General features: G+C 38.4%; 1 protein-coding gene across 1 annotated transcript in view; it reads right to left on the bottom strand.

Moving 5' to 3' along the window:
- LOC126249795 (P-selectin-like) overlaps nucleotides 1–2,390 on the bottom strand; it is an 81,607-nt gene extending 79,217 nt beyond the window's left edge. Inside the window, exon 1 of the mRNA XM_049951483.1 lies at nucleotides 2,333–2,390. Within this exon, the coding sequence (XP_049807440.1) occupies nucleotides 2,333–2,387 (55 nt within the window). The 5' untranslated portion in view covers nucleotides 2,388–2,390. The remainder of the gene's footprint in view (nucleotides 1–2,332) is intronic.
- Nucleotides 2,391–26,098: the final 23,708 nt, after the last annotated feature.

The following is a 26,098-nucleotide window of genomic DNA, read 5'->3' as shown; positions in this document are numbered from 1 at the left end:
CACTTTTATTTGTTTTCCCAAACAAGAAAATTCTACGCTGTTTCTATGTTTTTTTTTTTTTTTTTTTCCAACTTCCACTGACACAGAAGCCACAACGACATTATGGTCGGTAATACCTTCTTCTAGATTAACTTCCTCAAAAAGATCAGGTCTGTTTGTCACCAAGATATCTAATATGTTCCCATCTCGAGTTGGTTTTCTAACCAACTGCTAAGGTTGTATGTTGAGAATGCTCCTAGAATAACTTCACACGAATCTTTGCTTCTGCCCCCTGTGATTAACGTGTAATTTTCCCAGTCAATGGATGCTAGACTAAAGTCTCCAACTATAACTAATGGATAATTTGGATGTTTACTTCCTATGTACTCGGTAATGAAGGATTTGTGTGTTCACTGTTTTGAACTAGTACTATCTATTACAAAATTAAAATATCTAATAGTTAAAATGATAGGGATAGCTTGCCTAATGCTCAAAGCAACAAACAGCCATTTAAAGAGCCCAAATAAACAACAAAGTAATAACAATTAAATAGCACTGAGTGTTGCAACAAGGACCTTCATATTGTCACAGAGCATATGCTTAGATGCCATCAAATGAAAACTTAAATATGCAGTTAGTCAACGACTGCACTAAAGCAACATGCAGCCATAAAAATTTATAGATTTTCACTAAAATGAATCTAAAATGTATGGCATTTAATCACAAAGCAAGTATATTAGATTTATTTTAGTGAGAATTTCGAATAGAGCCTACATAATTTTTAGTGGATTCCTATTGCTTTTTTTATTTAATCAATGGGAAAGTAACTTGTCTGAAGAAAGTTTCAAGTTATTCTATTTAATTGCTGATTATCTTCTACTAATTGTGTAACTTTAATATGAGAACACTAATAACTGCTCTAAGATAACAGCTGTGTACATTTTCTATGAATGAAGCCTTATTTACAGTGAGCATTCATTTTAGTATTATGAATATGCAATACTCAAATGAACATCTTCAGAAAGGGGTGTTTGCATTCCAAAGTGAAAATAATTTGAGAAAAACATTGCTATACTGAGTAGTGGATTCAACTGTTAGTTTAAGCTGCAAAATGGAATTCTTTTCTGAAGGAAATAGCATTTTATTTATTTCAAATATTGGCATAATCATAGGGACCTATGTAATGGGAAACTGTTTAACTATGATATTTAATAAATATTTGTAACTTTGTTCAGTTAAGAAACTGTAAGGTTTCAAAGTATGTTTTATCAGGAAGTGCCAGCTATCAGGAGACATTCATTAGCTGTTTCTGACATGAAAGTTCCAATTAAATTATTTGACCTGACACCTCCACAAGAAAGATTCAGTTAAATTATTTGACCTGCCACCTTCACTGAGCCTATAAATTATAGGTATAGTTACCATTAATTAGCTTGACTGTCATTGACAGAAAACACAACCAACACATATAGAGGGAAAGTGATAGTGTTCCATTACAGATGATTCTGTACAAGTATTCATAACTAAATCAACAGCTACTTCTGTGTCCTACTCAGTGAGAGAAAGAAGACAAATAATGGTGACTGCCTAACATATTAATGTTTTTGAATTGGTAGTCACAGTGATTCCTTCCAGATGTAGTATATTTCCTATTTCTCATTCGTAACAACATAATTAATATGCTGTAGTTATAACGTAACAACCTCAGTTCTGTATTGCTCCGTGTTAGATACAATGTAAAAGACTGGTGACAGGAAAGATGAAACAATTTCAGCAGTGTTACGATAAAGAGCTTCCAATGTATTCTCTGGCAGCAATTCTATACAAGATTTTTGTGTTGTCACCTAAATTCAGAAACTGAGCACTAAATATGATCCTGTTAACACAATAATATTAATAAAAATGATCAGCAAGAGCATCAGATGCAATGTCGTGGTACTATCTAAAATTTTATGAGGTGATAGAGTGTTCAGTCTTCAACAAAACAAAAGTTTGGAACTACCATTATGATCTTCTCCATGAGTGCCCCACTAGAAATTTCAGCTTGTGTAACAATCTTCCTAACATATAGAAACATACTAAACACATACATCACACAATATCATATATGGCATTTATTTTATAAGTGACAATGCCTCAATTAATACTGGATGAAGAGCTAACTTTTAAGAATGTATCTGTATTTGTTACTGGAAAAATCAATTACAAAACAACAAATCAAGATTAATTTGTCTTATATCACACTATGGATTATGTGTTTGTGTGATGTTGTTTGGCAGATATATTGTTGTGTATGACAAAATGCATGTAAGGTAGTGTAGGTAAATCAGAGGGCAGTGAATGCAATACTCACTGGCTAAGACACCTGCTATAGTGATAGCAAACACTATAATTATTTTCAGCTCCATGGCAGCCACAATGAGTAGTCAAGAGCAGAACTAAAGTTCTGTTTATATACACTGGTGTACCAAATCTGAAGTAATAAAAGCATTAAATATTTTTAGATAAAGAAGACTGAGTGATGATATCAAGCTATACTTCTTTGGGATTAAGCTATGTGAATTATTGCTCTGTGGTAATTGATAAACTTCAGAGATAAAGTCAAATTCTGATTGTTTACAGATGTTTACATGTCTGAAGACAAATCCCTTTCTCGTGAAGTACTTATGCTTCTTAGAATTTTCGTAACTGATTCTCTTCAAAATGATTAAAAGTTTCCAAGAAAGAAAGTATTTTCCTTATACTGTGTGCAGTGTTTTAAATGGTTACATTTAGAATAAAATTTTTCAGTGAAGAGTATATTACTGTACTTATTTATTTGCTTTTCATTCCATGGGTCCATTTGAACCAGAACTACTGAATCAAGATACACATCACTGTATACATGACACACAAAATGCTGCTAAGAAAATAAAGAAAGAAAAAAAAAAGATTTTTGACCACATACACAAATAAGCTATACAATACAGTGACAGAACCTAAACTGTTACGTGAAACTCAAGCACAAAATAGAGTTTTTCAACTAAAATTTTAATATGTGGAGTTTATTACTAATATTTCTAAGGCCTGCTGAAAGACTACTGAAATTGAACCATCAGAATGATATAGAATTTCCTGTACAATTGTTAAAGAAATGTTATCCAAGTACACAATGTTGATTGACCAAATGCTATATATTGGGGCGGTCACTTAAGTTAAGAGATCAAAATACCTCAAGCATCCTATAATGAGACAGTAGAGATGAATGATAGGGGTCAGCAAGGTGACACTTTCCAAACAGAGGGCAACTATATGTTTTTAAAATTAGAATCCCTATTTTTATACACATATTCATATTGCTTGAGAAAAATCAAATACCATTGAGCTGACTCACTCCTTACAAATCATAATGAGATGAACAGACACAATATACATTACTGGGGCCTTGTCAACTCATGTTACTTTCATCAAGAGGAACAACAGTGTCCTGGATCACTTGACATTTGATGTAGAATACTGGATGGAAAAATTGTTGATGCTTATTGGTTTGGGTGATACTGGATGGAGAAACACACCCAAACATTCTGCAGGATGAAATATTGTTATTGCTTAAAGACCATAATTGTCACTAATTGTGTGGTTCCAGTGAGACAACTGTCCAGTATGTTGCTCACAAGAAGTGAAAGAAATCATGAATTCTAAAATTTGCTGGGTCAATAAAGGTGGTTACAATAAATTAGCCTGCCAGATCACCAGATATTAAATTAAAAGATTTCTTCCTCTAGTGTTTGTTAAAAGTGAAACTATACCATGAACTACCACAAACATGTAAAAGTATGACTGACTGTACTTCAAATGCTTGCAGAGAGTTTTACTGCATAGTCAGGAAGTCTGCACAGATAACACCAAATATGCAGTGTTGTAAGCCATCAGCTCAGAGATGTACTGGAGAACCAATAATTAATTTTGAGACAATTTTTTCAAGTCTTGTGAGAAATTAGTTCTTAATATATGAAAATATTCCAGTAGAAAGGTTTAATGGGAACACAAATTTTCACTTGCATATTCATGTTCGATGAGAAAAATGAATAACTTTGTCCTGAAAATAGTAAGTAACATTTAGGCAGAATGTAAATGACTTGGATGAAAGGAGACCCCTCACTGAACAACTGAAACATTGAGTCATGAACAGTCACACACAAAATAGAATGAAAACTTTGCTAGCTTTCAGAAGATCTCACCGAAGCATCTCTTCAGTAGGCAGCAAAGTTTTCATTCTACTTTGTGTGTGTTTGGTGATGAATCAGTGGTTCAGTTATTAACTTTGTCCTGAAACATTTTTTTCTTTTATTCTGTCTTTTTGATAAGAACTCCCTTTTATATTACTTGAAACAATAACCAAAAATTAAATTACATCAGTACTCATCCCAAGTGATGATCTTCAAACTCAATAAATTTATTGATGTTACTCATCAAGTATTTCCTGAAATACAATAGTACAAGGGTAAGTCAATTATTATCTGCAGTTTAGTTATATTTTTGTTTATTTAGGTAGTACTGTCATTTTACATTGATGATGTGTGCTTTGTTTATTTGTTGCTATATCTTTGCAATTTTCAAGCTGCTAGGTTTAGTATCATTATTGCTGCCATGCTGTTAATCATGGGTGCTCTGCTGTCTATTTGCACCAAAGAAGAGCAACATTCAGTGATCCATTTTTTGTGGTCAGAGGGCATATCAGGGACCAAAATTCATCGAAGACTGTCAGTATAGTACGGGTACAGTGTTTTGCCACAACGGAGTGTCTATGAATGGATTGAAAAATCCCAAAATGGTGACACAAGCCATACACATGATGAAGTAGCCGGACCACCATTTATCGCCACAAATGAAGAAACCATTGAGCGTTCACGTGAAATGATTCTCTTGGACAGACGATTAACTATTGATGAAGTGGCACATCATCTGCAAATTAGTCACACTTCTGCCTACAAAATCATCCACAACAGACTTGTGTTTCATAAAGTTTGTGCAAGATGGGTGCCAAAACAACTCACACAGTAGCATAAACAAACGCACTTGGACATCTGCAAAAAACATTTGGATCTCTATGGTAACAAAGGGGACATCTTCTTTGACAGGATCATTCCTGGTGACAAAATATGGATCCATCATTAAGAACTGGAGAGTAAAGTGTAGAGAATGGAATGGAAACATCCAAATTCATAGTGCAAGAAAAAGTTCAAGACCCAACCGTCCACAGGAAAACTGATGCTTATGTTTTTTAGGACACACAAGGTCCAGTACTGGAACATTATGGGGAAAGGGGCACAACAATAAACAGTGTACATTACAGTGAGATGCTTACTGCCAGGCTAAAGCCTGCAGTTTGAAGCAAATGCCAAAGATTGCTGTCAAAATGTGTTGTGTTGTTGCACGACAATGCCCATACGCATACTGCTGCCCACACTGCTGAAACACTACAGAAACTCAAATTTTAAGTAGGCCTATTGGATCATCCTCCATATAGTCCCGATCTTCATCCTTCAGACTATCACTTGTTTGGTCCAGTCCAACAGGCATTAAGGGGCCATTGATTTGCCTCAGATGAAGCAGTGCATTCCTGGCTTGCAGCTCAACTGAGAACCTTCTTTTATGAGGGCAACAAGAAGCTTGTACAATGATGGACCAAGTGCATTGAAATACAAGGAGACTATGTCAAAAAATGATGTTCTTGTAAGTTTCCTATTTGTTACAATAAAATTTTATAACTGCTTTGTGGATGATAATTGACTTACCCTTGTATTTCCTTTTTAATATCTGTGCAGTCATTTGTTATAGATTCAGTATGTACTACCCTAGTTGTCGGTCTCAAGATGGACCCATAGGAGGTAGTTGTTTCCTTTGTTAAAGTTTTACATTTTGTGGCCATTCATTCTAGCCAGGTATATGTGTTACTACATGGTTGGTGAATAGATGGGCTAAAGGTGAAGTGCACTAAAAAATCCATAGAAAGGTGAGGCAGAGCCAAGATTCTTTCCAATAACCAGGAGGGAGGTATAAGGCACAGGCCATGAAACTGCCTCCAGAATCTACTTGCACAGAAGTACTCTTGTATTTTAATTCAACTGTAGAACATATACGCCAGACACATTGTTGTAGCTCTCTTTTGTGTTTCAACCCCTTTAATGCCTGGCATCGTGAATTCGCATCATACCAGTGCAACTCTAATAAGTGTAAGGTTAACTGTTTTTGAGTGCCACTGACAGTAGGTGCAGATTCTACATGAAGCTACCAAACTTCTGATATGTGTTCCATGTCCTGAGTGTTTCAGGTACTTCTATAGTAACCCAATTTTTTAAATTTTTTTCTTCCATGAAGAAATGTGTTAACACATTTAGAGCAGCTACTTATGTGTCTCACTTATATTTTACCTCTGCCTGGCTCTTGTAGTTAGATTATGCTACAGAGCAGACTCACTGTGTACCTCTGATCACTCTATCATTCTGCTTTCACCCTAGAAATGTCACTATTTCTTTGTAATATCTGTAACATTTGCAACCACTCCCTTTTGCATTTTGACTGAAATTTTGCTTAATTTCATTTTTCTTGGAGGGCACCACTCTGAACCATGTCACTGCAAGAAATGCAGAGTTCTTTTGATTGGATTTATGTATCTCATTTGCCCCTGACCCAACCTCCTACCTCCATACTACCCAAAACTCATCTAATATCCTATACACATATTTACACAATGTGATGACACTGATACACTTTCTCTTTTATATATATACTGCTAGACATTAACACTGTAACAACATGAACACAGCATATGTCAAACTGAAAATGGCATGAAATATACTAGACACTTTGACATGAAATGATTAGCATTTCAGCACAACTGCACGAAGTATGCAGTAGTGGCACCATCTACATTCTGTATTAAAAAGATGAGATTATAAGCAGGTTTCTCATCCACAAATCACATTTGAAACTTGACTTTTTGTGAGAAGCATTTGTTAGTTGGTTGCTTAGTACAGCAGTAGATGTTGAGGCAAGTTGATATGCCAGTAGCATTAGCAGCAGCAGCAGCAATTTTCAGATAAAAGAGCAATTTTGTTTAGTTTATCTTGTTTCACATACTTCTGCAAAGAACTAAACTATATTTGTGTATACCTACAAGATTATACAAAGAGTGTGTAAAAGAACTTGCTCCCCTTCTAGCATTGCTTCAGCAATGAAGGGTACCTAGTGACTGGAAAAAAGCACAAGTTATTCCCATTTTCATGAAGGGCTGCAGTACAGATGCACACAACTATAGACCTATATCATTCATGTCAATCTATTGTAGAACTATGGAACACATTTTATGATCAACATTTATGATGTTTTTGGAGCATGAAAATCTCCTCTATAAAAATCAACATGGATTGTGAAAACAGAAATCTTGTGAAATTCAGCTCCCTCTGTTCCTCCATGAGTCCACAGCATTGTAGTCAATGGTGCTCAGGCTGATGCCCATTCCTGGGCTTCAGGAAGGCATTTGACATCATCTCACACTGACGTTTAGTGAAAAAGTATGAGCTTATTTAGCATCAGAGCAGATTTGTGACTGTACTCAGGATTCCCTTGTAGACAGAACTCCACATTTCAACCTTAATGGAGCAAAATAGACAGATGTAGAGGTAATTTCTGGAGTACCCCAAGGAAGTGTGATAGGTCCATTAATGGTTACAATATGTATAAATGATCTAGTAGAAACCATCAGATGCTCCTTAAGACTGTTCACAGATGATGCAGTTGCCTATAACAAAGTAGCAATGCCAATAGATAGTACTGATTTGCAGAATGACCTTCAGAGAATTGGTGAATAGTGTAGGCTCTGGCAGTTGCTCCTGAACATAAATAAATGTAACATATTGTGCATACTCAGGAAAAGAAAGCCACCACTGCACAACTACACTATTGATGAATAACTGAAGTAAACAGTATCTACCATAAAATACCAAGGAGTGGAGTGACCTTAAGTCCACAAAAAACAAATAATAGGAAAAGCAGATGCCAGACTGAGATTCACAGGAAGAATCTTAAGGAAATGTAGCTCATCCAAATATCAAGTGGCTTACAAGGTGCTTGTTCAGCCAGTACTTGAGTATTGTTCATCAGTATGGGATACTTACCATGTAGGACTGACAGAAGAGATAGAGAGAAGATGCAATGAAGAGCAGTGCATTTCTTATGGGATCGTTTATTCAGTGTGAGAGCTTTACTCAGATGCTCAACAAAGTTTATTTGCAGACTTTATGAGAAAGGTGTTGTGCTTCACAGGGAAGTTTATGACTGGAAGTTTGAGAGAGCACGGGGAAGAGTCAGACAAGAGATCACTTCCTCCCACATACATCTCATGTAATGACCCTGACAATAAAACTCAAGAAATTGGAGCCAATACAAATCCTTACTCACAATTATTCTTCCCATATGCCATTCTCAAGTGAAACAGGGTAGGAAGGCATCAGTTAATGCTATGAAAAGTACCCATCTCCATACACTATTAGGTGGCTTACAGAGTATGATGTAGATGTAGATATTAATTACTTGTTCCATGGATCACATACACAATGAACTGTCTGCTGCGAATTGGGTCAACAGAACAATCATAGAAAACACACACACAGAACACTTCTGTTACTTTTCAGATATTTTATTTTGATGGATAGATTGTAAAAGAGTGTTATAGCTGCATATTTTTCCTCTTCCTGTTACAAGGTTAATATCATTAAAGGATAAAACAAATCATTTTTCCTTCCAGAATTGGACTTGTCAATATCTCTGTTAATCTGAAACTCAGATGAATTGTTGACAACAATTTTCATAAGAGAATAACTGAGTTCTGAGGCTGTGGTTTATATTTCCAGCTGTTTAAACAGATACCTGCAAGATGAACATGTGTGAACACCACACATAATTCTAATTACCATTTGTGCAGTGAATGCTTTCACCTATGCAAGCAGTTACCCCAGAATATTATCACAGGAGCCACCAATAAATATTTCTGAGAATACAAAACTGGATGAAACTTACTTTTTTAAAGTTTAAAGCTAGGCCATTTGAGCAAAACCACCCAGTAAGTTTCACAAAACTTCATTTGCTATTTGCTCTGTTGATGTTTCTTTGGCCAGCTTGACAAAAATGCTTGTATTGTCTTTAGACACAACTTATTCTGCCTCCTGATTCAAATCAAATGGGAGATCATTAGCATAAAGCAAGAACAGTAGTGGCCCAATGATCAAACCCAATGAGACTCCCATTCTAGTTTCTCCCCATGAAAATGGTGTGGTATTCTTCTTCATGTTTCTTAAATAAGAACTACAACATGCACAAGCTGAATTACATATTTCATAGAAACTTACTTTGTTAACAGAATATCATGATTGCCACAATCAAATACTTTTAGTAAATCAGAGAAGATGTCAGTTGACAATATTTTATAATTTAAATATTTTATTATGTTCTCAGTTAATGTACAAATAGCTGACTCAGTAGAATAGCCCTTTTTAAACTGAAACTGTTATTGGCTAAGTATCCTAGAAGACCATGCTATGTTTGTGTAAGAAGGAGAAATGTCTACCTGCACATGTCAGAAACAGACAGTGATAGAATCATTGTCTATCAAAACTACAGTTTATAGTTCCACAATACTACTGCTCACAATGGCTGGGATTCCATAACTACTGCACAAATATGAAATTGGTGGGTACAGGAAGGCCATAGTCAGTGCCATGCAGGAACACAATGACTCCACATGACTAGTGTCCAAGGCATTATTTGTTAAGACATGCAGGATCATACAGCCATGCACTTTACCATGTGTATGGAAACGAGATGTTTACCACAAGATGAGTATCCAGACAGATGGTGCAATGATGTCTGGAGCACCAGGATCTGTCAACACATCGACCATTACTTTCGTTTCCCTAGATGTGGCAGGAGAGAGAGCTGTACCAACAGTGATGTGCCTATTACAACAATCAACACAGGAGTGGCACTACATTATCTTTTCAAATGAGCCCTGATAATGCATACAGCATCATCATGGCTGTATATGTGTGTATGGAGCCTCTGCATAGAATAAACATTGGTAGACTGCATTAGTCAACATCATACAAGTCCAGCACATGGCATGCTGGTACGGGCTGCCACTGTGCACAGAACACAGTCACCCTTAGTTTGCATAGACAGTAATGTGGACAAAAGACACTATATTTCTGACATTTTTAGGCTGGTGGCTATGCCCATTCTTTGGTGTTTCCAAGAAATAATCTTTCAACAAGAAAATACAAGATCACATGTTTCCAATTATGTCTTGACCAATTTCGATTTGGAGGGAGTTTGACTTTTTCCCTGCTCAGTATGCTCTCTAAATATTTCACCCATTGAAAACATCTGGTCATAGATTGCTGAGATGCTGGCACACCATCACTCACCAACCACTATGACTGATGACCTCTGATGCAGAGCTGGAGCAGCATGGAATGATTCAAGTTCAGTTCCATTCAGTGCCCAACTGGGTTAGAGCCACTCCAAAAACACCACAAGTTTAATCATGTGTCCTTCTTCCTGTACTGTGTGAGCAAAATAAGTAAAATTGCATTATTTAATGTCCCTCCTGGTGCTGCAATTCTAATGACCAACAGTATGTGTGTGAATATTGCACAGCTGGAAAAAATTAGTAAAGCTGGAAAGGCGACATCAATTTTGATCCGATGACAACATATGGCAACTGGGGGATAGTAGGTGTATTGATGATGGATTGTCCACCAACAGACTGCATAGGAGCATAGCCACCAGAGTGCCATTTGTGTCTACCCTTTACCAGGGATTTCTCATAGCCATAAGACACAGTGTAATGCAAACACATGAAGCAAGTAGGCAACCATGCAGGCACTTGTGTTACCTACAGTAAAGCTGTCAAATTGTGGCCTCTCAAGTGGTGGAACAATCCTTTCAGAGAATTGCCACACAACTTAGACATGCTGCATCAGTTCTGCAACATTGCTGGTATCAGTGGTCACATGAGCATTCTCACACCCATAGATGGGATTCTGGGGATCCACACAGCACTAATGCCCACCTGAATCATTGTATTATAAGGGCAGTAGTGACAGATTGTATAGCTACCACATCACAGATAAGAAGTCTTATGATCCCAGACGTGTCAACATGAGCTATTGCAAACTGATGATTAGCAGTGGGGCTACAGGCACGTACAACACTATCTCGTCTCCCACTCACACCATAGCATCAATGTGCACAACTTGAATGGTGCCATCGGAGGATCAATTGGAAGACGGAGTGGTGTGCTGTGGTCTTCAGTGGTGGAAGCAAATTCTGCCTCCACACAAGTACTGGTAGTTTGCAGATACAGTATAGACCTGGTGAGCATTGTCTTGTAGAGTGCATTTGTCTGAGACAATGGAGGGGACACCAACCAGCACTTGGTATGTGCACAATGTTCTTAGACCCATTTTTTGCTGTTCTTGCAACAGGAAGGTGATGTGTTGTTCCTACAAGATAGTGCTTGCCCACACACTGCCCATGAAACACAACATGCTCTGCAAGACATGCAGCCACTTCCGTAGCCAGCACAATCTCTCTCATGCAACTTGTCAACCAACAGCTCTTACAGAACTATGTGAACAGGTCAAACAGGCATGGCATAACATACCCTAGGACAGTATTTGTCATCTTTATGATAGACTAGATCTAGAGTCAGCATAGCAATCTACATCTACATCTACATCTACATTTATACTCCACAAGCCACCCAACGGTGTGTGGCGGAGGGCACTTTACGTGCCACGGTCATTACCTCCCTTTTCTGTTCCAGTTGCGTATGGTTCGCGGGAAGAACGACTGTCTGAAAGCCTCTGTACGTGCTCAAATCTCTCTAATTTTACATTTGTGATCTCCTCGGGAGGTATAAGTAGGGGGAAGCAATATATTCGATACCTCATCTAGAAATGTACCCTCTCGAAACCTGGCGAGCAAGCTACGCCGCGATGCAGAGCGCCTCTCTTTCAGAGTCTGCCACTTGAGTTTTCTAAACATCTCCGTAACGCTATCACGGTTACCAAATAACCCTGTGACGAAACGCGCCTCTCTTCTTTGGATCTTCTCTATCTCCTCCGTCAACCCGATCTGGTACGGATCCCACACTGATGAGCAATGCTCAAGTATAGGTTGAACGAGTGTTTTGTAAGCCACCTCCTTTGTTGATGGACTACATTTTCTAAGGACTCTCCCAATGAATCTCAACCTGGCACACGCCTTAGCAACAATTAATTTTATATGATCATTCCACTTCAAATCGTTCCACACGCATACTCCCAGATATTTTACAGAAGTGACTACTACTAGTGTTTGTTCCACTATCATATAATCATACAATAAAGGATCCTTCTTTCTATGTATTCGCAATACATTGCATTTTTCTATGTTAAGGGTCAGTTGCCACTCCCTGCACCAAGTGCCTATCAGCTGCAGATCTTCCTGCATTTCGCTACAATTTTCTAATGCTGCAACTTCTCTGTATACTACATAATATGGGTGTGTATGGATTGATACCTGGTACTTCAGAACCACTTGTGCTTTTGATCTGTAAATGTAATTATTTTCTGTACTCCATATGCACTGTTTAAACAATAAGTCTTGATTGAATTGGAAGCCTGTACAAGGCTGTACAAATTTTTTCTCCAACCACATATTATCTCCAACTTTTACAAAATATAGAATGAAGCATGCATGTGGTTGCTTATTTTGTGATCCTTTCCCAAGATCAAATTATGGGTCTGAAAACAAAATATGTGTACTGCAATATGTTACTACTTTCTATGTAACCTTCTGAGAAATCTCTGAACACTATGCTAATAAGGAATTCCACCTCCAATTACCCAGTTTGTCTAACTCATTGTTTGTAAAGTATTGAGTATTCTGATATACGATGATGAGCCAACTGCCCTCTGTGACATTGGATGTAGGTTGATGTGTTGCAGGCATGTGACATGGTAAAGAAACTAGGTGAGTGGAGCAGACATGGATGGGTGATCACCCTAGTGAAGATACGGGCTGCAGATGGGGAAATCCACTGAAATAAGCGACTCTGACACAGGGCAAGTTATTATTACACAAAGCTTGTGAATGTGTATCTTGAAAATGGTGAAACTCAAATGTTCACATGCCACTGATGTGAGCATCTATGGAAAGAGGTAGAAGGACAGTGAAACTACCACTAGGTACTAAATAGTTGGACAACCACGACTCTTCACAGAACATGGGTTTGGAGGCTTGTCTGTTCTATAAAGAAAGATAGATGGTGCTCTGTGCCATCTCTGCTGAAAGATTGCAGTGCTGGTAAATGCACAATTCTTTTGGAGCACACCATTCATTGTACATTGTTGAACATGGTGTTCCTCAGCAGACCACACCTACGGGTTCATGTGTTCACCCCGTGACATCAACAATTACAATTGCAGTGGGCACAGGGCCATTGGGATTCGACTGTTGATGAGTGGAAATGTGTTGGCTTTTTGGATGAATCACAGTTCTGCTACACTATGTCAATGGCCCTCTGCACAAATGCCATCATTCAGGTGAACAGTGATACCATGGATGCAGGCTGGTGGAAGCAGTATTATGCTGTGAGTATTTGCATGGGACCTTTGGTAGCAAAGACACCTTCATACTTGATGTCTTCCTGATAGTGATATGATCTTGTAGCAGTATAACTGTCCATGTCTTGGAGCCAGAATCATGCTATAGTGATTTGAGTAGCATTATAGTGAAGTCACATTGATGTTTCAGTGACCCAATCTGGCTGATGTAAATCCTATGGAATCCATATGGGTCACTATCGGGTGTCATCACCACCTTATTTAGATGAATTACATGACCTGTATATACGCATCTAATGCCACATACCTCCACAAACCAAACAAGAAACTGTCAGATCCATGATACACAGACTCAGTGATGTATTTTGTTCCAAAGATGGATTAAAATCTCATTAAGCAGGTGGTCATAATGTGTTGGCTCATCAGTGTATCTGGACATAAATGAAACCTGAAATACACATTCACAGGTATTGACTACAGTTCTAGAGTATGATGCTGTACTTCAGAAATATACTTAATCTCTTTCCAAGCATTAATCCCAACTTGCGGGTCTGCTGGTTAATTGGATGTGGCATGTTAATTTGAAGGGGTGGCCAGGTGCCCTTCCTGTCATCACACCACACCCCCTGGGAAGGAAATAGTGCACCCCATCTGTCTGTGTCTAGTGTAATCCATGGAAGAGTGCGAATGTGTTCAGATGTCTGCGTGCCATGTACCTGAGGTGGAATGTGGGGACCAGCCTGATATTCACCTAGTGGGATGTGGGAAACCTCCTAAAAACCACATCCAGGCTGGCCAGCACGCCTGCCATTGTCGTTAATCCGCCAGGCGGATTCGAACCGGGGCCCCTATGAGAAGCAGTTTCAAGCGGCAGAACCCCAGGATGAAGAACATGAAGAGGTAGTCTGTCGTCAACTGACTGTCTTCCTCAATGCTGAGGAGGACCCAGAGGACGAACCCCCACTTTTTGCCACCAAAGACGTGGCAAAAGTAATTAGATCCCTCCTTACAAAGAAGGCGCCAGGACACTACAGTGTTACCAACCAGCTAGTTAAAAACCTCCCGCCCTCGGCTATCAAACACCTCGCGAACGTCTTCAACGAGATTACTCATACCCGCAAGTTCCCAGCATACTGGAAACACGCGGAAGTGGTCGCGATACACAAACCAGGGAAAAACCCTTTATTCCCGCAGCACTACAGACCAATTAGCCTCTTACCAACTCTCAGCAACATCTATGAGTGCCTCGTGCTTATTCCCATATGAGACAATATCACCTAAGAGCGACTTTTGCCGGATTTCCAATTCAGATTCCGACAGGAGCACTCCACCCCACAACAGATCATGAGACTGGTGGAAGCAGCCACAGAGGGTTTCAACCACAGAGGTTACTGCGGGATAGTGCTACTTGATGTAGCCAAAGCCTTCGACTCAGTATGGCATAAAGGGCTACTATACAAGTTATACACACAGGGGTTCCCCAGGAGCATAGTCATCTTAATCCAAAGCTATCTCACGAACAGAATCTTCTCTGTCAAGGTAGAAACAGCCACCTCCACCAAAAGGCGTATTCATGCTGGGATGCCACAGGGATCGGTCCTGGGGCCCGTTTTGTACAGTCTGTACACTGTTGACACTTCCACGGACCCCCTGGTGCACACTACACAGTAAGCTGATGACACCGCCTTTTACACTCATAACATGAATAAGGACCTGGTCATTCATAGGTTACAAAGGCTTTTAGATAACACAGAAACCTGGGCTCGTCACTGGCGCATCACCACCAATCCTGAAAAGACACAGGCTATGCTAATCAACTGGAGACTCAGTAGATGCGAACCTCCTCAATGCCCCCCCCCCCCCCCCCTTCATCTCTACATGGATCCCGACTCCCCTGGCGCAGATCTGCCAAGTATCTCAGCGTAACCTTAGACTAGAGACTAACATGGAAATAGCATATAGACGAGATCCACAGGAAGGTCTGCGCCAGAATGTCCATCCTATACCCAGTCCTCAACACAACCAGCTCCCTTCCCTGCTCTGTAGGACTAAATGTCTATCAGGCCCTCATACAGCCAGTAATGGAGTATGCATGCCCTGTCTGGGGATACGCGGCAAAGCAGCATCTGGACAAACTCCAGAGGCTGCAGAACCATGACCTCAGAAGGGCACTGCATCAATCCACGGGATTCCCCACTGACAATCTGCACACCGCTGCCAAAATCCCACTCCTCAAAGAAAGATTCCAAGATCTGGCAAGGGCTTTCTATGAGAGCTCTTCCAGATCTGGAAATAACCTCATCCACTCCTTAGGTCAGTATGACATCTCCAAATCCTAATGCCAATCCTTAATCCTTTACATACTCAACATCTTGCCAACCTCAGTCAAGTACTAGACACCACCAGAACCACCACAATGCACAGACAGCCAAAACAGTCAACGACAATCACACGCTCACAACACACATTGTGGAGTAAAAGCCAACAGGCTACAAACTCCTCTATGCGCTTCCCCAAGGAGGGAAAGTAAAAGGTGAGAAGTGAGAGAGACAGACCATTCCATCAGAACCACCTGATGAGGGCGGAAAGGTTATTTGCTGAAATATCGTGGGACTTCAGTGATCGCATCTGGCTGGACACCTGAGAGCCCTGGAAGCAACTATTCCTAAATCATGTTAATCAAGAGCTTTCAAAGACAACACCAGATATGCTGCAGAGCAATAGGATTCATTATAGTCAAGATAATCTAAATAATAAGTAAATAATTGAAATCCATAGAATATGTGTCATCTGTAAACTTCATACAGCAGGCTAAGTGTATGCAATCAAAATTATGTCAGTTGATGCTAAAAGTCTCCATAACAATCGTTCTGAACATTCAATCATGTATGTACAAAGTATTTCAGATTCATGTGATGTTGAATAATCGTAGAAATCATAAAGATGTGAAATAATACAAATGTTATACAAGTGACCCAGATTAAACCATAATTCCTGCTGATCAACAAGAGTGTAATTAAACAAATGCATGTGTGTGATCCAGTTAGCTATACTTGTCTTCAAAATTCGTATTGTTGTTAGTTCCTGTGGGTAAAGATGAGATAAGATACTATTATCAAATCATTGAAGCATTTCGTGTACCAAGAATTGATTTAGACATGTGGCTGTAAACTAAGTGTGAATAAGGAATGTAGTACTGGACTATAAAGATGTTGAAACAGATACTACATTAACTGGGGCCCTTGTGCTTGCCAGACACATGGTACATACTGAGAGTGTACCCCCTGAGGGTTGATCAAATTGAACCTCAGAAAATACCATCAAAGCAGAGTGTATCGAGCAAATTATTGTACCTCATATCATCAAGCACCAATATCATGAATCAAAATAGATAATCAAAGTCAGCATAAATCCAAAGAATAGAAATGTGTATAAACATGTGTGAATATAGTACAAGTGTACAACGGTGTTGAAGCAGCTACTATATTAGCTTGGGCTCTTGTGCTTGCCAGACACATGGTACGCACAGAAAGTGTATGTCCCTAAGGGTTGATTATTCTATCATCCCCCAAGTCTGCAAATTCTCCAATCCCTTCTCAACAACCTTACTCCTACAAATAGGTACTCCATAAGGCTTAATGAAAAATGGTTCATGTGGTCTCAATTTTAACTTATGCATGTAATCTCTTACTCTACGTGGTTTGTCATTGAAAATGCTGTTACATTCCCACAGGAATCCCTCCAAGTCACCTTTCTCATCACTACTTAAATTGTCTGCTGACTTAACTTTATCTAATACTAATTGAGAAAAATCCTCACTAACCACCTGGTTATCAAAATACTCATCATCTTCATCTAAATAATTTCTGTCATTAAATACTTCTACTCCTCTTAAGTTATTCCTACAATTTTCATCAAACATCATGTATAAAAATGCTTGCCTACAGATTAATTTACGTACATTAAATAGTACTGTGGTTGACAGTGGCTTCTTTTATTTTAACACCAGTAATTGGAAATTCAGTATACTGTTCAGTATTCCTTAATCTATATCTTAATTTACCAGACGCATCACTTACTGGGCTACCAGTGTCCAATAGACAAACTCCCTTCCAGTTGCCTTTTGATATTTCAATATATGGACTACCAAGTATATCATGCTTATTACTTCCATCCTTTTCAGCCAATAAATCATCTTCAACATCCCTACAATTTAAATCAGCATTTACTTGAAACTCATTTCCTAACTTAGGTTGTAAAGTACTTAAAGGTAGCTTACAACTAGAGTGTGTGTGTTTAATATAATCACAGTAATCACCTTTTCCTACAGACTCCTCATTCTCTTGAAGTACTTTCAGTATCTTATTACTAATTAGCTTCTCTTGATCCTCTTTACTGTAACAACTATGTAATATCTCACTGATCTCAATGGATATCAACTGATTTTCGTGTACCTGTTTCTCCCATTCCAAATCATCCTATCATACCATTCTATTACTCATATCATTGTCTAGTACCTCCATATAAACTATACCATCTAATTCATCATAAAATACATCAGCGTCTGCATCGATAGTCTCAAAATACTCATTAGCAACATCATCTGCATTCTGCACCTACTTGAATATCAACTTCAACTATACATTGCTCCACAACACAATCACTATTAAAAGCACCAGAACTTGAGTCAGTGGGCACATAAACATAATTTAACTTAGATATATCATCTTTACTTTCCTCCACATTTTTTCCCAGACAATATTGAAAATTCATCATCACAAAATAAGGTAACCAAACCATCAACATAATCATAAATGTTGCTATTACTAACCACATAACTCTCATCAAATAAGTTAGTTGGATCATCTGTACTAAGATTAAATTTATTTTCTACTTTACTAGTATCTTCACTCGTTTCCATCAGCATGAAGTCCCAAAATGCTTTATCACAATCATCTCTGTTTATCTGGTAGTTACTGTGTCTATTGTTGTGTCTGTGACCTGAATTCCGCCTTCCTCTCCTGCCTCTACCCTGATTTATGTAACTATTGTTGTTGTTCTGGTGGTGTTGTGGTGGCTCCCCATTCAGAAAATTGTTCTCTCAAGCATGATCTAATTTAACTACGTATTTCAAAAATTCCTCAATACTGTCATCTGGTCCGTAAACAAGACTCCACAGAACATGGCCAGGTAATTGTAACTTCAGCGCATCAATTTGGATTAATTCATCAAGTGGTTTACCTGAATGTGCTAAAGTCCTAACCTGTTTTTCACAAAATTCTTGTATTCTCATATCTCCTTCGCGAAATTTACTTCCATTCAAAAATCCTGATTTTATTCGCACCTGCTTACTTTCTAACCAAAATTTGTTTAAAAATAATTTTTCAAATTCTGCGAATGTCATTTCTGGTTTAACATGCTGGTTAGCCCAGGATAAAGCTTTTACATCTGAAAATCATTTAGCAAATTTCACTTTCATTTGTTATGAGTGTCCTTGCACTGGTACAAGTGATCGACTGGGTATAGTTTAAAATCACCTGGAAAAATTTTCATAATAATGGTACTGCAGTTGTTTTGAAATATTTTATTACGATTATATATATATATATATATATATATATATATATATATATATATATATATATATATATATATATATATATATATATACCACTAAACATATTACTCTCTAAATTTACAACTTTGGAGCGAATTGTTTGAAGATTATTTGATACTTCATTCACTTTGTTTTTTACTGAAGCAATTTGTTCTGAAACAAGTACAGAATTTAATTTTAGTTTCTGGTCAAAGAAATTATTTTCGGTTTCAATATGTCTGTATGTTATGCAACTTTGATTTTCGTCTGTCGAGAATGTAAATTTTTTTCTGTTCTTTTTACTCGCTCGTCGACTATGTCAACACGTTTGTTGACTAGCTGTAATTCAGAAACAGCAAAGTAGTTCAAACAATCAATCCACTTCAGATTCTACATTTCCTACTCTTTCATTTACACTGTTTATTTGTCTATTTATTAATTAACATCTTCCCTAATTGATTCTAATTTGTGGTCCATTTTTTCGATAATATTGTATATTTTTCTAATATTATTTTTGGCATCATCTCTATTTTTTTGTTTTGCTCCGTCAGTTTACCATCTAGTAACTTAAAAAATTGTCCTAATAGGTTTTCCGGTTGTTGAAATCCGAAAAAGGGGAAATTATACTACTTGATGAATTCTCGTAGCTTTCAATGTTTAGATTCGGCGTCGATGCATGCAACTGCTGACCTGATCTTGTGATTCTGTCTTGGCCATGTACAGATAATATATTGCTTCTACTCATTTTAACTAATTTTGCACAACTTGATGGGATGATAAAAAAAACTTCCCTGAACTATCTTTCCTATAATATTTTCAAAGTATGTCACACACAGTTATTTTTCCCTGATTGGTGTTATCGTGCAATTTCACTTCCTATCAGTTAACTGTTTTACTACTCTGTTACGTAAATAATGTATTTGGTACTCATCTGACAATACATGCTGCTGGCTGTTGGTGTTGGTCCATTGATTCCCACGCCCACTTTTTTCCATGCAGGTCCTTGTTTCTATTCACGACCCAGTAATGGTAAGTGCACAGTATATTGTAAACAATTATTTCATTTGAAACTTAATAACGATTAGCATACGATGCAGTTTTATACACATCCCAGCTCCTTTTACCCCGCTGTAATAAAACTTGGCGAAAATGTTTTTATGGTGAAATTTTGGATGTGTATAGTTGTTTATCACAAGAAAAACAATAGTCAGTATACCACATCTTCATGCACATACTTTCCACTAAATATGTACGTATCTTGTGTAATCCAGGCTGCTGCTTTGTGATGCTGCTGTAGGTTCATTTTGAGTTTTCTGCATCGTCACATGGAATTTATGTAATAGTTTGACTAAGTTTCAGTGCTTCATGTTTGCAATAGATTTTATTTTGCACACTAGATGTTCGGTGGCGAACGTAAAACTTACAAAGTCTGACTACATGCTGCTGCTGCCATACTCGGTCTAAGACTGAAGTATGGATGCGTAAAAATCGCCTCTATTTATGTGGTTTTAAACAATTACTGTCATTGTTATATACTGAATTTTGGATTTATACAAGTAAAGATTTTACATACATACATCTTCCCAAATTATATAGAAATTTACACGAAATAAAAGCGAATAATTTCATACAAAGACAGAAAAGAATCTGTTTCTATTAAGACTATGAATTACATGTTTTATCATTGCAACAATATATTTTGTTAATTCACATATACTACTTTACTAACTTAAAGAAAAATCATGCTATCATGTTCAGGTGAATAGAGTGGTTAGTTTTATTGAATGAAAGACATAGATTCAATAAATTAAATTTTGCATGAGTAAAATTTTACATTTCTTATGATCTTAATTACAGTTCTATTAACTAACACCAATTAAAACATGATTATGCTTAAATCTGACTGAAAAATCATAACATCATATTTTTATTAGGGATACAAACAATTCCTCGCTTAAAAACATAAAAATAGCTGTCTCTCGATGACTTGGAAATATTGGAGCTTTAATCGTTAATTACTCCATAATTACAATAGCTAAATTATTCCTACCAAGTGCCTGAAGTTTGTGTTGTGTGTAAATTATAATGGTACATTAATTTTTAATCCAATATGTTTCCTTCATTCTATATACTGGTGAGGCCCAATGTAAACAATGTCAAAACAATAGTTTAAATTTGTGTAAATTATATATTATATGCATGCCCTCTTCAGGAGAGTGCATATGAGACTGGAATAGGATACAGGTTCCCTAATGGGTTGTGGTAGTACAAGTTGGGTCCAAAGAAGCCTGTTGGAGCAAATCGATCGACCTTTGAACATGAGCGATGCCACTATCGACGATGTTGTCAGGAATGAGTGAATCACGGCCGAACATAGCTTCAAGAAGTAGACGGCCGCCCGCATATGGTGAGAATTTCTACTGTCTGTCTTCGTGCTTGCCAAACCCTACCTTAGCCATCAAGGTCGTCGAATGTCTCCCCAATTAAGAACGTGTGGAGCATTATGAGCAGTGCCCTCCAATCCAACCAGTTCGTGATTGTGACTATACAACGCGCCAGTTGGACAGAGTCTGGTATGCTACCCCTTAGGAGAACATCCAACAACTCTATCAATCAATGCTAAGCCGAATAACTGCTTGTATAAGGGTCAGAGGTGGACCAACGCGTTATTGACTTGCTCAATTTGTGAAACCCTTTCTCTTGAATTAACCATCCACTTCTTCTGGAATTGTAAATATTTGTTTGTCTGTACATCTACTGATTTACACCCCATTCGTATAATTCCTTCGTGGTGAGTCGGTTTTTTTCGCCTTAGAGTGTACTTTCATAACTTCTAGGACCTCATAAAGCACAACTAATTCCATTATAATCTACCAATTTGTGAAATATTTTAGCAACACTTCAAGTTTAGATCTCTCACGGGTTAATCGGAATCATCATAACCCAATTTTTTAAAAGATAGCAAGAGAACTGTGACTTTCAAGAAGAGATCGAACAGCATTAAATGACTGAGCAACGCAAGGCACGACCTATTTTTAATAGCTGAGAGGACAATTATTGTGAAACATACGATAGTATTATAGTCTCTGTTTTTGGGACTTTGAGAAAATACAAAATATAATTGAATCAAACAAGTCTCTATATGGTACACATCTGCCACATCATTCATAACTTCTTGGACAAATAGTTCCATTTTGTGGTTCATACAATGCACAAAAATTAAGTCCTTATACAAATGATTACGAAGTAGAGTCTACGCCTTTGTAAGGTGTTGCTGCACCATCTGCTGCGATGCCCACAAGATGTCTTTTTAGTACCTCGTATTTAATGTCCTACTTTTCAAGAGCTGCTAACGGTGTGATCTCCTGTCCGACTTTGTAACTAAACAATATCGAAAAAATAACTGAAAGCAACTCCCTCAAACGACAGACGTACATGTATAATTAAACAGGTTTTATTGGAAATCGTTGTATTTTTGTCCATCCTGATACTACAGTTTGTACCCTATTCTATAAGGAAGTGAACAAAACTGTTTTTCATTTCTTCTCTTATAAGTATAACGATACTTCGGCATTCATGCTCAGAATGAAGCATATTACCGACTGACTAACCCTTAAACTTTTTCAGTTCGATTACTGCACGATATGGTCTGAAAAACTGTTTCTGTATAGCTATTACCTATGCAGATCTCAGCAGCTAAACAGTTGTGATTTGTTTCTGTATAGCTATTACCTATGCAGATCATCATCATCATCTTGGACAGTTTCCAGCCACTGGCTGGGTCTGTCGGGAACACAAGCCTCTCCATCGTGTTCTGTCTTTCCACCATTCCCCCTCTTCCACCTTCGTCCAGTTCTCTCCTCTTCTCATCACACATTCCTTCACTCCCTTCACCCATCTATCTCTTGGTCTTCCTCTGGGCCTCTTCCTCTCCAGTTGCAGATCAAACATCCTCTTTGGAATTCTTCCCTCATCCATTCTCTTCATGTGTCCATACCACTGCAGTCTTGATTTTTCTATCCTAGGAAGAAGAATAGGCCAAATGTGGATATAACTTGTGGAGAGGAAAAACTACAAGTGGTAGAGAACTTCAAGTACCTGACAAGCGTGATTGAAAGTAAGGGGGGAAACGCAATGGAAATAAATGAAAGGTGCAGAAAAGCAGGGCAGTTCTACAAATGCATTAGGGAGCTTATTTGGAGCAAGGAGGCGCCACAGAAATCCAAGGGAATTATATACCGAACCTACTTTGTCCCCATATTGGCATACGGAAGTGAGACATGGGTAATGCACAAAAGCGACAAAAGTAGAATACAGGCTAGTGAAATGAAGTTCCAGAGGAGCAGGTTGGGTGTAACAAGACGAGACAGATTGCGAAATGTGTACCTATGCAGATCTCAACAGCTAAACAGTTGTGATTATTGTTTCTTGATGTTGCTTTCCCCACAACTTTCACTTTCACTCGTATTTTTCTATACTTTGCTTTCCTTTGCTGCATATGACTTCAACGCATTTCATGTGTAGCTGCACTTTGCATGATCACCGCTTTTATGGTCAGTTTTTTTTGTTATTATTAGCAGAAACACGAGCTAAAAACGCGTCATCGATATGTCCACCTTCCATGCTTTCCACGCTAAGTTCACGAACCTCTGAATACACTGTGCATTCTACCAAGTTTTTGTCATTTGCAGGCAGCCATGACTTAGTCTTTTGCCAGTTATCGAAACGTGATAATGCAACGACACAATTTCTCATTATAATTTCAAGCTTGCTAGTACTCCCATTCCTACCTTAAGACTTCTCACAGTTTTGAGTCCCCGAAGGATCACTGCCTTTCTCTTTGTTGGCAGCATCGTTACCGTTTTGTTTTTTAGATTCATCGTATATTTAGCTCTTCTTGCACCAGTGTAAATATCCAGATTGTCAATATTTCCATACCTTTCCGGTAATGCACTGCTCTTAAGGAATGACGAAATTTTGCTTTATTTGAAAGATATGCAGAAATTCCGAACTTCTTACAGGTTCAGTAGATGTGTGAAAGCAAAAATCAAAGCCAAAATCGTAACACTAGAATTTTGTGTCGTTAATTTTCAGTTGCTCTTGATTATATTAAATTATGACGGTAACATTTGTGATTAGACACACTGTTTTTAACGAGATTTGAAATGCTTATTAATATTTCCATCGTATTTTATGATTCACAAAAAATATTGATGTGACATGTTTCCCCGACAACAAAAGAAAAACAAAATACAAGAATGGATTTGAACAAGGGGCTCGAAAATTCGAAACTGTGCTCTTAGCCACTGTACTATCATCTCACTTGGTTTTACTGTCCGCGAGTGGACTGATGAAGTCGCGTCGTAAGTTTTACTGTTATTTTGTCGGAAACTTGACTGTTGGCACCTACGCCGAAACATATGTCGCTTTATTGTTACCATGACAAGTTTCGTCTGTATAAGAGGGCGACCTAAGGCGGGTTCCCCTCGTTACATTTCTACAGGCCGTAAGAAACGGGGAGGAGTAGGATGCAAATCCTCGTCTGGCCATCCTCATTCAGACGAATGTCGCGTTGCTTCATTCATTCCCAAGTGAGTTTGCATTCCGTCTATAATGACCTCTCTGCGTACGAGACTCAAATCCAGATCTAACTTTATTCTTTGTGATAAAGAGAGCTTAACAACGAAGCTTTGACAACAAAACCAAACGGCCAGGATTAACTATTATCTGAGCAGGAAAACGGAGGCGCCAATGACGACAAGCCGATTACGCGTGTACCACTAAGGGGCACGTACAACTGCTCTGTGTTGACACAACGGAGAGAATTATCAAGGAGTAATGCAAACAGAAGATTAATTCCATTTTCTTTACTCTCACAATGACAAACAGCCTGTTGGAAGCGGCTTAGATCAGGGTGTTGTGTAAAGCAAATGCCTACCCTCTCAGAGCAAATCACAAGTTTATGAAGTGCTCGGAGGTCGAATCGGGGCAGACGGTGCGCAGTTTGGTGGGATCGGCCGCACTCCATTGTGAGGAAACAATACCACATTAAAAAAAGCACTCCGTCTTGAGGCCACGAGTGGCCTACCGGGACCATCCGACCGCCGTGTCATCCTCAGTGGAGGATGCGGATAGGAGGGGTGTGGGGTCAGTACACCGCTCTCCCGGTCGTTATGATGGTATTCTTGACGGAGGCCGCTACTAATCGGTCGAGTAGCTCCTCAATTGGCATCACGAGGCTAACTGCACCCGAAAAAATGGCAACAGCCCATGGATGGTCACCCATCCAACTGCCGACCACACCCGACAGCGCTTAACTTGAGTGATCGCACGGGAACCAGTGTATCCACTGCGGCAAGGCAGTTGCCTAATACTACATTAAGGTGAAGGATTATTTGCTTAGTAATAAACGGAGTAATGAAACAAGTGTCAATGCATCTAGTAAACTACTAGTACCTCACTCCGCAGTTACAGAGTGAACTACTAGTTAAAGAAGGATGAAAGCAAGAAGACCCGCACGCATTATCGCCATCTACTCAGGTGGGAGTTGTTCATGGCGGTCATGACGCCTTCAAAGAACAATTTGCTAAAACAATTTAGCCTATACCTTTTCGTGTATTACATATCCAAACTTTTTAGCTAACGACTGGAAAATAATTCAGCTTGAATACCAAGGCTCTGGAAATTGAAAAGGAATTCTGCTTTTTAGTGGATGGATTTGAGGCCTCACTGGAAAAAATTCAACCCGACTAATTTCTCCCATTCAGAGACTGAGCATACCTGCTGCCAACTACAAATTCGACATGTTCGTAAGTCTAACGATGTTGAGCAAAGCAATACAGAAAGGGGAATACCTTCCCTTGTGAAAAAGATA

This window comes from Schistocerca nitens, chromosome 3 (genome assembly GCF_023898315.1).
Source record: "Schistocerca nitens isolate TAMUIC-IGC-003100 chromosome 3, iqSchNite1.1, whole genome shotgun sequence".
Lineage (NCBI taxonomy): Eukaryota > Metazoa > Arthropoda > Insecta > Orthoptera > Acrididae > Schistocerca > Schistocerca nitens.
The sequence above is the reverse complement of the archived record's forward strand: the minus strand, read 5'-3'. Positions and strand labels throughout refer to the sequence as shown.